Source organism: Coccomyxa subellipsoidea, assembly GCF_000258705.1.
Source record: "Coccomyxa subellipsoidea C-169, whole genome shotgun sequence".
NCBI classification, from domain to species: domain Eukaryota; kingdom Viridiplantae; phylum Chlorophyta; class Trebouxiophyceae; family Coccomyxaceae; genus Coccomyxa; species Coccomyxa subellipsoidea.
Window position 1 is genome coordinate 123,344 of NW_005178021.1, and position 16,988 is coordinate 140,331.

Here is a 16,988-nt window from a genome sequence, read left to right on the forward strand (position 1 = left end):
ATTAGGGGGTGAATGGCAACTTTGGGTGACTGCCTTCAGATGCTGACATGGAGATGATCAGTTCCAGCACATTTTTCATGAAACAACAGCATCCTTGAACTTGTCCTCATTAGTCTCATTTTGTCACAAAGACTATTCCAAACTCTATCAAGCTGACAGATGTGTTTAGCTCCAGATGGCTCAGACTATTCCAAACTCATTTTAAACCTTTAATGCCGCAGTCGGCCACGCTCCTGTCTGCAGACATGTCATCAAGGATGGCTACCAAGCAGGTAAAGATTCATCAGTTCTCAGTGCAGCATGTGATAATGGCGGCCACTCCATGTGAACTCTGATGCATATTCAAAAACAGCACCATTCCAATGATGACCCATGGCGCGTCCAGTCACCAGCTTCCAGCCCGCTCCCAGGCGCTCGCAGAAGCTGCCCTCTCAGCAGAGAGGCTCCTGCGCACAAATTGAACATTATTCTGGTATCTATTACTAATAATATTAATATTACGAGTACACGCTTTTCCTGCCAAAATCAAGGTATGCCTTGCAGACAAGCTGCAGTCAAAGGCTGCCCCAATCCTACCCCTTGTTGGACTTGCCAGATCCAAGCAAGACCCCATCATCCGCGGGCACGGTGCTCAGCATCAATACCGCCCCCCGCCAGCCGCTTGCAACTTATATTGCAGGGAAAAGGGCATGAAAGCACACAAGAGCAATGAGCGCTGTTGCCTCTACCAGGAATCTCAACACGCTGAACACTCGCATCAACTGAAATGCCAATACTCTGATACATTTCAGGGCTTGACAACCTTCAATACGCACGGTGAATTTTTTTGAAAACCCTGATAATTAGAATTAGGAAAAACTTCTTGAACTGCCAGTTTTTTTTTAATTTTGGATTAATAATTTTCAGCTCACCTGCGCCGCCCCACCTCAACGGCTGAGGCGGATGCAGCGGCTGACGTGGCGGCCATGTCAGCAAATGGGGTTTCCTCCCTTGCCAGCAGGGAGGACCTCTTAGTCATCCTGGGGGATCCATTAGTGACGCCGGGGGATATTTGATTGATTGCGCGCGAAGTCGCCCTGTGCCACACCTCGGGCAGAATCCTCGCGCCGGCATCCCTTAGTACTTCCAGCAGCGCTATGACATCGGTCTTTGGTGCCAAAGCTTCTGCACATGCGCGAACGCATCACCAATAAGAATTGCACAGATTGCACAGCAGTCAATTGATCAGTCGCACCACCTTGCTTCCAGCCAACTCAGGACAGACAGAAGGTCAAATAACGCCTTACTCAGAATAACTGTAGCAAGACATTTCGCTGTATTCACAATGCAAAAGCTGCTTCTAATCATATCCAATGGAAAGCAATGAGGGCTTTCCAAACACGCCTTGACGCCCCTATATTTTTGGAGACACCCTCTTATTTTGCGACCCTTTTTACAAGTATTTACTGGTTTTTTGCCTCACAAGTAGGCCGTGTAAGTTACTCGAGCGGGCGCAGAAGCCTTTAGTGAAAGATGCTCTCAATTCAGCGATTCACGAGCAGCGTACCGGCAACAGCAGCGGATTCTTTGATGTATCCCTGTGCTACGATCTCGTTGCTGATGCTGATAAAGGCTGTGATGTGGCCAGTTACGAGCAGATTCAGCAGCAGAGTGGCAGAGGTATCCTGGTGTCCCTGCATAATATGGAGCATCTCTGCCATCGACAGCAACCTCCCGTCATAATAAACTTAGCTGTCCGTCAGGTATGATGCTGACATCAGCAGGCATAATGTTTCCATCCACCTCAGCGCAACCAAGGAAGATGGGCAGCCGATTAAGTGCATGGGACAAGAAAGAAGCAGCCTCTCATATGACCAATGCACACGCGGGGACTTCTCTTACATTCAAGACATCGTTTCAGAGTGAAGGGGCAGATCATGGAGCGGCTGTGGTGGAAGCTGCCGCGCACCTGCTGCACTAACTTGATGACAATGCTGCATGCCACGCTGAGTATGCTTTGCGCCAGCTCAGCGAGCAGCCGCGCGGCAGCTTCCTCATTCCCCATCTCCACCATCTGCTGCAGAACAACTGCCACCTGCATGCGCCATCAATAAAGTCCCTTGGGTAACGCGAAACACCGAAATATAGATGCCACTGATGTTCTTAGCAGTAATTTCTGTCACCATTTTAGTCAAGGCACAATCCCGTTGTGCAGCTCTTGCAAGGAAAGCAGCCATTAGACAGCCATCTTTACTTGACTGTGGTGCAGCAATTTGACATTTCTCAGGACACGTGCTCTCAGAGAGATATGAGCCATGAAACGGCTCTCAGAGTTGCCCATTCGAGCTCTCAGCCCAACTCCTTCAAGGGGCTGCTGAAGGGTCCAAGGTCAGGAGAAATGCCACAAGGCGTGTGGACCTCTCTGAGTGATTCAACTCAGCTTGGTAGCCAGCGGTTCTCCAGTGGCTTAAAAAAGCCACGTTAGCCCTATTTATTCTGCCTCTATACTGAGATGCCTGGAAACCACTAGTTTGAGCCAAGATTTTCCCCCAAAATCCTATTTTCTATCCACATTTTGGCTTCAGCCCATTTGTTCCAAGACTTGTTTAAGGCCACGTCGGCTATCGGCCAAAGTCCGTACTAGAAACACTGTTGGTAGCATGCTGGCCGCCCCAACACTCACATGCGCAATTTGTTTTGCCTCAGGTGGCTCCCAAAAGTTGTTTAAAATGTATTTATAATTATGATAATAACATATTAATGCACATCGCACCTTTTCTGCGGGCAGCGACTGTGCCAATGCTTGGGCTCCCACAGCCGCCAGCTGGGGCCGTCCGGTGGTGACTAAGTTTGCCAGGTGGGAGGCCACAATTTCCGCATGCCCCATCACCATCAGCTCATCCATTACTAACGCCCACTCGCATGCAAAGCCCGCCCGGAGCACCAGCAGCGAGCACTGCCCATGTCCAGTGAAACTTCAGTCCCTTCATTACCCTTTAATACCCCATATGACCCTCTACCCTAATTCCTGAACAATAAATCATAAAACCCAGGAAAACACAAAGTGGAAATCAAATCACTGCCCACCCCTGCGCCGTTGGTCATGTGTAGGAAATTCTCAGCACGTGGGGACAAAAGCACACTTGAGAAGAAGAAGAAGAGAGCAGCGTGTAATTGTCCCCAAGCAGATTATAAATGGAACAGTCATGTGATGTCATTAGGTGTGTGCAAACAAAGAGAGCCAGTGCTTGGCTTTAATCAGACGCACGAGAATTCCTGCACCTGTGCAAGCTGCTCACAGAATTTGAACCTAGATTTTTGAAAAGTCGTTGAATTCAGAGACCCCCACCTGCAGTGCACATTCCTCCTCTCCATCGCTGTAGAATCCAATCTCCATCTCCGCAACCTTCTGCGCATCACAAGCAACCACTCTTAGAGCTGCTGTGCATCACGTGGGCTAGTTACTCGCCATGGGCACCCCTTGTCAGCCTTGCACATTTTGCCATGCACTGTTTGATCAATTGAATGCTGTCAGTACATCCCATCAGCTCTGGGCGGCTATAGATGATATGTACTTTCCTTCTGTCATGCAATACTGCGTGGCTTGGCCCAAAATCATAGAAGGAACACACAATCAAAGATCACGGTACCAAGGCACACGCTTAGTAATGCATGACAACAACTGCTCGAGGCAGCGTAGAGGCAACCACAGCCACCTCAGGCATGACCCTCAGGACGGTAGTCTGACAATCTCAGACCTTTTCTTTACCATGCTTCTTTCAAGAGCAGCACCGATGTCACAGCAAGCACATAACGCACCAGCGACAAAATTCAATTTAATATGAATATTGATACAAACTAATAAAAAAAGACTAAATTTTACAAGGGCCTCCACCTTTGCTTCCCCTTCGCGCACCATTTCCACTTTGGATACTGCAGCGACCCTGGAGCACACAGAAACGCCACCAGCCATCTTCAAGTCTCAGTCCTTTTGTTCGGACGGGATAGTGACAATCATTACACAATCAATCTGCAGGTAACTCCTGCAGACAGGCTTCGTTTTTAGGCTGCTACAATCCTGTCCCTCAAAGGACTCGTCATCATGGCCTGCCCTTGGACTGCAAAATTATTTCCTGCGAAGATTTTTGATTGTGCATGCCGTGGTTCTCCAGTAGCTGGCAAAGGTGACTCGGCAGTGACTCACCAGGGATGGCATTGCTTGATCACAGTCTCAGTGCAGCGTATTGCCAGATGTGCTTTCCCATGCTCCATGATCCCCTTTTTGATCTGCAGCAGAGGCATCAGACTAAATTTCATTATTCTGCGATACACAGATTCTCAGGTACAATCTCAGCAGGCTGCAGGCGAGCCCAACCTAACTGAGAAAAGCATTCAATGCCGCATGCAATGCTTTCTATTGCACTGAATGCCAGGAAGCCGCCATTTGATAGGGCATGCTGATGTCACCTCTGCAAGCATTGCTGCCATGCCTACTAACCTACAATTCAAACCCTTATTTCATATTCAAGCTGGGTTGCCCGATTAGGACATGGCATAAGGATGATGTCATCACCTGTGCCATGACATCAGGGCGCGCCATTTTTGCAATAGCAAGGGACACTTCCGCAAATGCTGCCTCGTGGCCCACTTCATCCAGGCTCTCGATGCATTTGACGACTACTTCAATCTGGCCAGCATTGACAAGTTCGGTCACCATTCGTGCAACCACATCTGGGCGCCCCATCCTGCAACCAGGGCAAAAGCAAGTGCCACCAGTGCTTCTTGTAAGGATTTTGGTTGGAACCAATGTGGCTACAAACATATGCCCAACAAAAAAATCAAGGCCACAGAAATGGCGAAATTTGGGAACATTTTAGTGAAATTTGCCCTGAAAAATCTGATTCATGGGTGTTCCTTTGCTACCAAGGGATGAATGGAGGCTTCCTGCCCAAGTAGGTAGGTCCTTAGAAGTCAATCGGTGGCTTCAAAGTGGGACACTCTCAGGTAATCTATGCGCCACAAAAGTGCCCTATTCATTCTTATAAAGCTGCATGGGCATGGGGAAGCCGCTGAAAGAGAATCTGAATGTCACCTCTATTTAGATGACAAGTCATGAATATCAGATCTCCAATAGCAGCTTGTCCTACAGATCCTGCAGCAATACTTCCGCATGTTTCTGCGCGTTGTGTCTTTTCGGGGCTTTCAAAAGCCGATGCGACTGTAAAGAATGACTGAGACTGCCTGGCGGGCGCCAAAGATTGGCCATTCAAAATTGATCTGATTTTCTTATGCAGCTTCCTCTGGTGTCCATCAGGGGACCTTATTCTAATGGTCAGGGACACTCTTATTAATGTTAGTAATATTATGGTATGTGATGGGTTTGCCAGGCAAACCTGACAAGCTCTTGAGCGGGGCAGTTCTCCAGCACATCGCCCAAAACCACCATCCCATTCTGGGCTTGGCAGGCGAGTGCAAGGCCGCCAGAATCCACAAGGGAAACTGTGATCTGTGACACAGTGTTCGCATGCCCCGATTTGAGCATCCACTCGCAGACAACAGCGACCTCGTCGACATGCCTGCGCATGCATGCGTCCTGGTTGGTGTCATGCTGATGTCAGCAGTCACTACCTGGATTACTAACGGGATTAATAGCCTGCTGACCCTGCTGCGCTTTTGAATGCCAGCCAACAGCCCCACAATGAAGAGACCACCAATGTTGCCTTCATGATTTACCTAAACTGAGTCCATGCCACAAGCTCATACAAAGTTAAGATACAAATACATATTTTGCATATTCTGCATCTTTTTGAGAAATGCAGGACCTTTCCTGCAGCCTACAGTTTCAAGGCTTGCACAATTTCATTGTTAAATCAAAGCAGTCAGCCAGCAAACTGTAATTGGGCCAGGGTTGCTCAGAATCATGAGTTGGCAGCAGCAAATTGACAGAAAAGGTCAGCGAACCCTTTGGAGATGAGCAGTGCATAGATGTCCCTGGCGTCCTCCAGCCTCCCATCTTCCACCAGTGATGTCAGCAGATCTGCCACAATCGGCGCATCTCCCCGCCTGCAACAGCGTACTTGATTTCAAATTTGAGACCGCTTGAGTAACGTCTCAAGTCGGGCTGTATGCTGCCCTCGCCCTTGTGTCACTAAGCTTCAATTTTCTGAGGGGCTTTATGGTGTATACAAATTAGCTGATTCATGGCATGTCCTTGTGTATCCCTCTGCTCTCCTAATCACCCACCCAGTGAATCACAGGTGAGGCAAATTGTGCAGCCATATTCTACTGACAAGTAGTACTGGCGTGTCAGATGACATTGAAGCATGGCGTGGAACAACGTCTCTGGCTCCGTATAAAAAGGCCCATCACCTTTGCGCCTTCTGCTGCACTTCAGCACGGGCTTCACATTACATCTGTGAAGCGTGCAAGTGTTCCCTGCCATTCAGACGACAGGAAGGAGCTGCTCGTATGGAGCACTTTCTACGGGTAGTGATGCAGCTCATGCAAGGCTTCGTGAGTAATTTAGCATGCATGGCTACAGCTTGTCCTGGTAGATGTGGTCTGATCACCTGACCATTGCAACTGCCAGGCTGACAGCTGCAAGCACCTGACCGCTCTGCAGCAGACTCTCAACAACGCGCAGCAACACCGTCAGCCGACCGAGCTTTGCCGGGGCGGCCGCCACCGCAGCCGCCACGTCAGCATCGCCCTCTTGAATCAGCTGCACAACAAATATTGAATTTAAAATCCTGGAACACTTGAACTTGATCTGATTGCAGCATGCAGACGCCCTGGTTTCAGTCAGCTGCTTCAGCAAAGAGTCGCCGTGTTGCAATTTGCAATCTGCATGAGCGCTGGCAGCATGGATCAGACGGGTTTGTAATGCTTTTGCACAGGAATATTTCATTCTTAAAGCTTACGTGCATCAAAAATGCGTGAGAGATCAGAGGGCTGCATGCTAGACACCTGATGGAATACCCTTGACTCCCCTCAGAAAGGATTTGGGCAGAGGAATTTGGGGAGGGCCGGAATTCAGTCATGCAGGTGACTAACTACTGTACTTATCAACGTTTGTGCTCTGCCCGACCAGCCAAGCTTGACTGATGGCCAGATGACAGTACAGCACAGCAAAAAAAATGGGATGTCAGTGAATGGTCTGCCAACGCCCCTTCTTGTGAGCTCTTAAGGACCGGCGCAAGAATATGTAAAGGCGCTTGCCCGTTGTAAGACGGCTGCTGCCGCGTCCGGCCGGTTGCTCCTGGCCACGATCCAATCCATCAGGTTGGCCAGCAGCCTCCCTTTGCCTATCCTTGCCAGCCCCTTGGCAGCCACAAGAACACCTGCACGCCAGTGGGACATCATTTAGTGCCATGGAAGGTGAATGTCATGGCCGAGAGCAATCTTCCCAATGTAGAAGAGCAGGCAGACCCATCATGTGCATCGATTTGGAAGGTGCAAACGCGCGAGACACTGCCATGTGCACCCACCAGGCTTGACAGGAAAATGGTTCCAATGCATTGATGGTGTATGTCTTTTTGTGAAAAATTGCTCTGAGCCAAAGCTGGGCGTCAGCCACTCACATTCTGTGTGCCCTGCGTCCACGCGGTCGATCACCCATCGTCCCAAGATGCCGACGCCCGCTTGCTCCATACGGACCGAAGATCAACTCTAGCTTTTCTTCTATCTCGTGATCGAGATTTTATGGCCTTATCAACCCGCGTCCAGACTGTAGCACGGGGTGCCTGTCCACATGGCGGATTGACTGTGCCTTGACATCTGGTTCCCTTCGTGACCGCTGCAGTCCTTGACACACTATAAAATCAGATCCACTTATTCGATTGTATTGGTCAGTTACTGGTGTAAATACTCCAGTGCTCCTAAGTCTCGGGGATTCAAACGAAATTTTGCGTTGGGATGGCTGACGGAGCTGCCCGTATCAAGTCAACATAATCGGCGACAACAGCCTAGTCTCTTTTGCGAGCATTTCTCCATAAAATTGACGTCTTTTTGAAGGCGTCAACCTTGGATAGCTGTTCACCTGGAGGTTCACTCCAAATCCATTGCATTGTCATTTCACACAAGCAGCTGGCTCCAGTTCGAAACCCTCGCTTCGCCTCGTCGAAGTGTATCCTTACAAGAGGCACATGCAGAGCACCTGACAATCTGATGGCCTTGCTGTGCACAGTTTTTTGACTGCGCAGACATGACCTGCAACACAGTACATCTGTGCTCCACAACTTGTGTGGTTTGCGGCTCGAAAGCTGACAGCAAACTCCATCTGGTGCACAAGAACTTTTCTGCGCCATGGTGGTCACTGAACTGGCAAGGTATCTCAGTGCCTTTGGAAAGGCCTTGGCAGGCACTCAAGATGGCAAGACAGCTGCTATACTTCAGTAGACAGCCATCCGTCATCCAGCCGTGATGTTGGCATGTGATCGCAGCAGGCACGACTTGGGCAGGCAACACACAACAGATAGTCGTGCTCGCTTCCAAATCTAAATCAGATTGTCAAGCAAGACAGTCACAGGAGCTCTCACAAATGCGCATGCAACGCTGACCATTCACTTAGTCACCTTCCGCCGAGCACTTGGGTCAGTCAGTCAGTCAGTGAGCCAGTCAGTAAAAGGACAATGCATCCAATTCAATAATACATCAGCTTCACTGCCCAGCAAGTTGACAGGAAGACCATAATCTCGAATTGCGTCTGAAATTATTCAAAATTTGCTGCTGAAGTTTGGCGCGATCACGCCGCATGAATCACATTGCCGAGCAGGATTTGACAGGCTCTCAACTGAGATCCTGGGTCTGCCCAGGCCGTCTGAGACAGCAGTTTCTCATGTCTCTGTGTTACCCATCTCCACATATTACCTGCCAAATGACCTTGGCAGTCAATGTTCCTGGGCCAATAAGAAGCCCACCCCAGAGCTCCTGATCTCAGAAGCACAAGCCCAATCCCAGCCAGGATCCCCTTCGAAATGTGAAACCCTGCTCCCCACTAATTCAAGCTTTCTTATGCATCTTATCCCCTCTCCTTTCGCTTGACACAATTTTCCATTCTGCATTACACTGTTGTCATCGAGTGCCTATTTGTACTGCGCCCGATTGCCCTGACAGCTCTGTTGATTCGCACGACCGCATCCGTGTGCCCGGTGCCCGCAAGCCTCACCAAAATCGCCGCCACAGAAGGCGCCTGCCCCTGTATGGGCAACATGAACAGATCAAGCCTACAGACATGCTGCATCGGAGTGAACACGCCCAGAATGCAGGACGGCTGAAAGCTCCCAGCATGCGTGTGCTTGATCAGAAGTCATATCTTTTGGGGCATGAGGGGTGTGTGAAACCACAGCAGACAGCGCCAGGTCCATCACTCTCTTCCTCTCATGCTTTATACTCACACCCTCAGTGTCTGAGCTGGCGGCCAGACTGGACTGTGAAATGGAGATCTTGGCATGCCGTCGATTGCCAGGCTCATGTGGACAAGCAGCAGGCATTAAGACAGCATTTGCCATCCACCAAGGAAACTACAGCTCATCTGCAGCTTTCTATTTGTGTGAAATGAGAGCCATGCATTCTCACAAGGTTTTCAGCCAAGTCACAGCGACAAGTCTACAAGGCTTTGTCACTTAAATGTAAGCTTTGCAAGGTTGATGAGATCATGAGATGCTTGCCTGCCGGACCATCAGTATGACGGCGTTGCGCGCAATTTTGGGGGACCGGTTGGCCACGGCTGCCAGTAGCTCGGAGGCTGCGTGATTTCTGCCGGACGCCCAGAGCTCCAACAGCAGCTGCGCCACCTGCGCGCACATGCCGGCACATGCCATGTCATGTGCATGCCAAGAGCTTTTCAAGACTAGCAAAGATCAAGCAGAATCTATAGTAGGGATTGTATTTCTGACAATTAAGGTGATTTGGTATGTGGATGAACTGCCGCATGCCAGGTCAAAGGTCAGTCCACACGGTATGCTCTGCCACAGGACTGCCACATGCTGCCAGGTCTCAGGGGCTGCATGCGAGCCAAAGGGAGATCTCCTGGACTTTCCGACTGGCTGGTTGTAGCAGACAATAGGATGTCCCTCGAGAGTTCTCTTCCTCCTGAGAAATGCAGCTTGCAGACAACGCAGGCAAAGGCTGACATCTTCATCCCTGCCGCTGACTGGACTGGCCACTTCAGACAAATATCATCAAGGTATTGCAGTAATGCAATGTACTCATACTGACACAAGGGCTGCCGCCAGGAAATTCCCCATGGGCTACAAACGAACAGATGAGGTGTTTGGGGGCTTCAGAAATGTGCGCTCACCGCTCTGGCGCTGGTTCTATGGGCCAGGAACGCCACAGCAGACGATGTCAGGTACGGACCAATCACATCCATGAGAGCCGCCACCCGTTCGGCCACCGCAGCCGTCTCTCCCATTCGCAGCAGCTCTCCCGCAATAGCCGCCCACTGCAGTTTCGACAAGTAAGGGGTTCGTTTTAGTATTGTCGCTTTGGGCAGACTACGAAGGCCAGGTGCAATTCGGCAGCAATTGTGTCAACCTCTTCCATGAATTACCTGCCCTTGCTCTAAAGCCTGGAGTACCCTCCCGCACAGCACATTGTGCTTAGAAAGCACTAGAATTCATCTGCCCTGGGTTTTGGCGTCTGACAATTATCTCTATACTTAAATCAAAGGTTTATTTGTTTAGGGTTAGGGATTAGAACTTAAAGCTTAGGAATCCTTATTATTATCATTACACGCTTTCCCTGCCAAAAGGCAAGGTGAGTCCTGCAGGCAAGCTGCAGTCAAAGGCTGCCACAATCCTACCTCGTGTTGGACTTGCCAGATTCAAGAAATACCCCATCAACGGTGGGCACGGAGCTTAGTATTTATATCGCCCCCCGCCAGCCGGGGCCAAGAAATTAAGTAATTTAGGGTTTAGGGTTTAGGGTAAACCCCGAACATTTTCCTTTAAGAAAGCTCGTCATATTTTGAATGTGGATGCCCAACGCCTTCCGACATGTTTTGCTCGTGCAATGCACCCTGGCAAGTGGTTTTGTCCAGCACCAATAGTGTTTGCATTCTTTAATGAAGCTGACAGGCATGAAAATCCCCGTCAGAGAAGAACAGATGCACCTCTTCCACTTTGCCGCCCCTGATGAGCAGCATGGATGTGTGAACCATCTGCGCCTCCAGGCCTCTCCTGGACAGCTCCAACTCGACTCTGGCTGCAGCCTGCAGGCATCAATTGCAGCAATACTATGAAAGAGACAGCGTGGAAAAGCTTGCCAGTCACTGGTGGTGTTGCTATCAAGATGGCCAACCTCTAAAACCAGGACTAATCATTCAAGTACTGCATTTGCCGCAGCCTCATGAGCCGACAAGACACTGCCATCTTGTGGTGAAGAGTGGGGGCACACGCAAAGCAATCGGCTTGCAATGGTGGCAAGCCACAGATGAACCACAATCTAACATCCCAGCTAAAACAAACCTTCTGCAGAGAGATCCAATTGGAAGGCACATCCAGCCCTCAAATATGGAAAAGAGCCTCCCGAGCATCTCGCAGCAGAGGTTTCATTGGGCAGTGAGGCTCATTGCAGGCCATCAGCAGTTGCCACTCAAGCTTCACATTTGTGCCATGACAATACAGACTGTCCACTTTCGTAGAAACCACAGAGTTCCTGCGATGGTCAAGTCAGGGGCGTGCCTGCACATGTCCTTGGAGCACCATGTGGTCTTCTGTGGCAGCCGCCGCCCAAAGAAGCTCCCCATGAAGCAGCGCTGCCAGGCAGCTGGCAGCCAGGTCCAGGCGTTGCCTCCCGACGAGCTCCGCAACAATCTGCTTAGCAAACCTCAAACTGATCTGTCAAGTTCAAAGTGCCACGGGTCCACTTTTGGAGTGCGACGAGAGAAGATGCTGACAGTGAGGAGCTGCAAGCATGACTGCATGTCAGGCATTGTCGTGTGATATGGAGGCGGTGCAAAATCAGGCGCCTTGGCGAAACCCCCCACCCTTGCCATTGGGTCAATGGCAGCTAAACAACAAATGAGTTGAGAACACCTACCAAGAAGACTAGCAAAACCCACAAGCCGAGGCCAGAGAACACCAAGGGCGCCGCAAGCTGCCTGGTGCCCAGACTGTGGATCGCAGCAAGAGGGAGAGAGCGGACCATGCTGCAATAAAATAATATTTTTTTTGATTTGAGGGTTGGTTTAGGGTTTATGGTTTAGGGTCTAGGGTTGGCTGAGAGCGGACCAAATACTCATGTGGCGAGCAAATCATGCAGTATGTAGCTGGGATGGCCTCAGGAAGAAATTTGCAGTGAGCGGGAGAAGCAAGCATGACTGTTCGTTAGGCCAGGCCATGTAACCGCAGTCAGCATCAGACTCGATGTCAGAAGCTTTTGTTTTTGCTTTTGTGTTGCATGAAAGCTTTTATATGCCGGAAATAAGCTTGGGCGTCGAGGATAACGCTGAAAACACCTTACATGGAAAGCATGCCATGCAGAAGACTAAGCTCAAGGGTGACATCTCAGATGGGCACCTGTGCGATGACAGCTGGCCGATGCAACATCGCCAGAATTTGGACCACCTCAGTTACGGCGTCTGGGCGGCCTGAGTCAGCCAGTGCCTCAAAACAGCCGCAGACAAGGTCCAGCCTTTTTTGACAGATTACCTCGCCACAGATCTTCGCCACAACATCCACGTGGCCCATCCTGCGAATGCAATGACTTTGTCAAGCATCCTCTTGGATACCATGCATGTGTAAGTTACAACTAACACTGTCAACGATACAGCATAGGCGCACAGAAGAGACATCAACTGAAGCTTCAGAGCCAGCCTGTGTTTTCTCAAAGCCATATCATCAAGCAGCAATGAAGAATGCAAATGCTTCTTGCTTTCTTGAAGCAAACGACACAGGCAGTTTGCATGTAGGAACTTCCCTTGCCTGCGGCCCCCAACCATGCAGCATGCAGGAACTTCCCTTACTGGGGAACAAACCAGAATTCTTCCACGAAACACCACTCCAACTGTGCTCACGGGTCATTGCAGCGTGTGCTTGCAGCATTTAGTGAGCATCCAATCACCTGATGAGCTCAAGTACCGGGGATTGACCTGGGGCAGCGCCCCCCAGGACCACCGCCGCGACGGGGGGATCGCACGCCAGCACCAGTCCCCCCGCTTTCACCACCGCTGCCACGATCTCCGCCACCGCTGCCGCCTCGCCCACCCGGATCATCCACCCCAGAGCCTCCGCCAGCTCAGCGCCGTGCCTGCGCATATGCACGCCGCTGATGTCATCCTTCTATGTGGCAATCTTTTGCTGATGTCAGCCTGCATATTCCAAATTTCTTGAGGTCCCTCTTGGTCTCCGGCTTTTTCGAATGAGGTATATTTCTTTCCTGCAGGTAAAAAACCTTTCTGTGTCCAGGAACGATGCTGAAGCTGATCAGAGCGGAACCTGCAAGAAGCAATTCGCACAAAGACTTGCACACTAGTACACAGTGAACTGCAATTCAAAGTCTGCAATCACTGTACAAGCGGTGCTCAGGGAATCTCAGGAGGCCGCCCGTCTGGGATTTGCCAGACACAAGAAGGTTGTAGCTGGGGCGTCCCTGGACCTGTCATCCGGCCCTGTCAATCCCAGGCGATGTCACCGATAATTATTATTATCATTATTACATTATTATTACACGCCTATCCAAGCCACAGTTGGCTTAGGTGCGTCGCAGCAGCGTTTCTATGACAGCCTTCCAGCTCGGCCTATCTTGGCACCATTTCCACCATGTCAGAGCCAGCCCAAGACTATAACACCGATAATGAAGGATGCATAAACACAAGTACAATTTCTGCTTCCTGTGCCAACGTACCTACCGCGGGCGATGAGCAAAGCGGCCACGTCCCGTGCATGCTTCAATTCGCCCAACATCACCAGCGCTGTCAGCAGATCAGCCACCACCGGCGCGTCGCCTTCCCTGCAACATTTTTAGGCTTCATTTCTTATCTTAGGGTTTATATTTTAGGGTTTGACTCTAAATAAATCTTCATTGTTCACCTTGCTGCTTTTTGTAGGGCGCAGATTGAGCCGTCTCTGGGCATTTGCAGGCTTTTTACGGCAGATAAGCTGAAGAAAACGGCGAATGTGCACCCAGATATTAGCGGCAGCCTTGGATGGCCCAGGGTGCTGAGCATTGTGTCCACAATAGCCTGCTGCTGGGTTGCGTGGAATTGGAAGGTCTCACAGCAGCATTAGTCATTCCAGCAGGTTGTCTGCAGCTGCACCTCGCTGGTCTAGGCGCAAGCGGCATGTAATACCATGGCGTTGGAAAACACACCCCTCTTTTCTGGGCTGCCTAGGATTACTGGAAGCCCTCTTGCACACGGCTGTTCGCCTATTTGTGGAAAAGTCAGAGAAGTGCCTTCATCAGCTTTGGTGCATGCGCACCCTGTCGGAACACCGCAGCAAAGCAGCGAGCTTTCCTGATGCAAATTTAATGATACTAGAGGTGCCAAGTGGCTTACCGGACAATATGGAACAGCACGTCGGCTGCAGCGGCGCTTTCGCCTTCGCGCATCATGAGGTCAAAGACTCGGAACGAAGCCGCGGGCTTGCCCCGCTTCACCGGCGCTGATGCCATGTTGGCGGCCACGTCAGCATCGCCTATGGTTACATCATCACTGAGTCAGTCAGATGTAACAGCAATTTTACCTATCTTTCAGCAAGGCCTTGAGATGGGTCCAAGCTTGGCCAGACAGTATCATCCCCTGGCGTCCCTGGACAATCTCAGAGACACAATAAACTGCCTAATGAATTTCCTGACATGCCACAGAATTTAATGCCCCGCTTAAGTTGAGGATTGTTTGACCTACAGTCCAGCAGGGAGGCTGGCCCCTAGCATGTCAACCTGTCTGCAGGAGAGGCTATGGCTCACAGAAGTCAGTCAGAGCCAGTATATACACATGAGACCGGGGATCTATGTAATACCGTCTTCTAGGAGCTGCATCATGACGGCTGCTGCCACGTCAGGTCTCCCCTTGTCCAGAACAATGGCTTCTGTGATTCGCCCCACGCAGTGCGTTACGTGCGAACGCGCAAAGACACGCATCGTGTTCTCTGGACCTGAAGCAACAACCGTTCCTTCTGTGTCAGAACTTCCATGTGATGGTGTGCTATCAAGCACACAGAAGCCCAGATTCGGCACTCCTGCAGTACAATAAGGAGGACTAATGGAGTTACGCACGCTTCCTCGTGGCAGAGGGTGAAGCACGGTTCTTTGGCAGTCTTTGCTGGGCTTAGGTTCTGAGCGAGACGCTCTCACATCGCATATCGCCGTTGTCAACGGTGCGGATCATGTTAGCGGCCCAGAAGCCCGAGCAGATCTTCTCGAAGTCGTTGTACACTCTGTGCAGAGCGCCGATGCTCTCTTGGGACTCGGACGTGGGTGCCCACGACAAAACAGCAGAAGGTGTCTGCAGCAGATCAATACGCTTTCAAGAACTTAAAAACTTGCTTACGCTTCATTCGTATATTTTGCTACCCGAAATTATGATGAAATCAAGCTGAACGTTCCCATAAGTCAAGATGCACGAGTCATCCGGCATGTTCTTGGTTGCACCAACAGTCCCCTCAAAGCTTCCTCGTGCGATTACGACTCAAAAATCATCACAATGAATTTTTATCTTTTCAAAAACCAAGGCAAGTGGACATACCTCCCCAGCGCTGCCTTCCGGCGGGAGACAAGAGTGCGCTTCGTCATCAATGTTGCCGTCCGCCATTCCACGCGGTCTGCTGCCTTGCGCGAACGCCAGATGCTATCATGATGCTAACTAAATATATTCGCACCATCTGCAATGCCTGCAGCGGCTGTTCCATCTCCTCGAAGGTGGCTTATGTAAGACTAACGTTTGTTCTGCAGGCTTTACTCATGTGCCTCGTCAGATCCTGTCACAAAAGGGGACGGTTCTACCATTCCTTTTCGGAGTTGGATTACATCGCAAAGAAGGCTGCATGTGCAGCAAAAGAAAAAATGGGTTACGCCGTTGAGATTGCAGAGGCAGGTTACACCCATAACACATCAAAGCAGACACAGCGCATAAGACACCGCTTAGGAATTTGGGCATTAGCATTGAGCCCCCGGTCACATACTGTCTCTTCTGCAGCAGCAGGCATGCAAGGCAGCATCCACGTACTGCAACATTGATAACAGGGATTCTACAAAATGTCACAAAAACTTGACCGGCTGCCATATACATTTTACTTCCCTGGGGCCGACCGAAACCCCTGTCATCTTGAGGGCGGCTGATCCTTTGGAAAGCAGCTAACCATTCAAAACGGCTATTCTGACTCTCAGGATTGATTTAATTGAATTTTAGGATAGACTGCTAACACTGTCATCTGCAGCCAGCCGCCTACTAAAGAATCATTGTGCGTGTTACACCTCGCTTTTCCTGCCAAAAGGCAGGGTACGTCCTGCAGACAAGCGAGGAGTAATGCAACGAATATCCCTCCTAAATGCCACTCGACCTACTATCAGACCTCAAGAATGGGCCAGCAAATAAGAGTCTGGTGAGCACGCTTGGAAATTTGTTCCGCTTTGCAGAAACTGAGCTGTCCTGCCTGGTATTGAGCAGAAGCTTGCAGCATGATTGCACCCAAAATAGTTTCAGAACCTTTCAGCAAGGCGTGCTGCTGCAAGGCAACAGCCACCAGAGGCTTCTGTGGCTCCCAGCTCGATAGAGTATCTGTGCACTTTGTTGTTATCCCAAAACAAGGACTTCCTACTCAAAAAACGTTCCACAAAGAGCATCCTTGCGCAGCTTATACTTCCAAAGCTTTCAAGGCGCCTTTATTCCAGAATTTCAGTCTCTCAGAGCTTCACGCTTCAACCCAATCACACACCGCGCTGAAAGTTCTGCCGCCTTAAAACAGAGAGAGTACACTTCAGAGCCGAGCTTTCTTATAGCGCTGACGTTCACAGATACGTGCTGCTTGCTTCAACTTGAACCTTGGGAAGCTCAGTACGCTTATGGA

At 50.3% G+C, this 16,988-nt stretch overlaps 2 protein-coding genes across 2 annotated transcripts; both read right to left on the minus strand.

Annotated features, from left to right (window-relative positions):
- Positions 1 to 385: 385 nt before the first annotated feature.
- Positions 386 to 7,629, minus strand: COCSUDRAFT_59950 (hypothetical protein; the record flags this gene model as incomplete). The annotated part of the gene is made up of 12 exons (XM_005643128.1): positions 386 to 446; positions 912 to 1,164; positions 1,547 to 1,673; positions 1,949 to 2,074; positions 2,753 to 2,935; positions 3,329 to 3,388; positions 4,553 to 4,724; positions 5,373 to 5,555; positions 5,941 to 6,042; positions 6,549 to 6,700; positions 7,210 to 7,319; positions 7,560 to 7,629. The coding sequence occupies 12 exons, from the start codon at positions 7,627 to 7,629 to the stop codon at positions 386 to 388; spliced, it is 1,599 nt and encodes a 532-aa protein (XP_005643185.1).
- Positions 7,630 to 9,040: 1,411 nt separating this feature from the next.
- COCSUDRAFT_59951 (hypothetical protein) lies at positions 9,041 to 15,733 on the minus strand (the record flags this gene model as incomplete). Its single annotated transcript, XM_005643129.1, has 12 exons — positions 9,041 to 9,175; positions 9,657 to 9,773; positions 10,280 to 10,423; positions 11,093 to 11,191; positions 11,685 to 11,795; positions 12,501 to 12,672; positions 13,045 to 13,230; positions 13,828 to 13,932; positions 14,480 to 14,618; positions 14,943 to 15,077; positions 15,277 to 15,427; positions 15,668 to 15,733. 12 exons carry the CDS (start codon positions 15,731 to 15,733, stop codon positions 9,041 to 9,043), a joined length of 1,560 nt encoding a protein of 519 aa, XP_005643186.1.
- Positions 15,734 to 16,988: the final 1,255 nt, after the last annotated feature.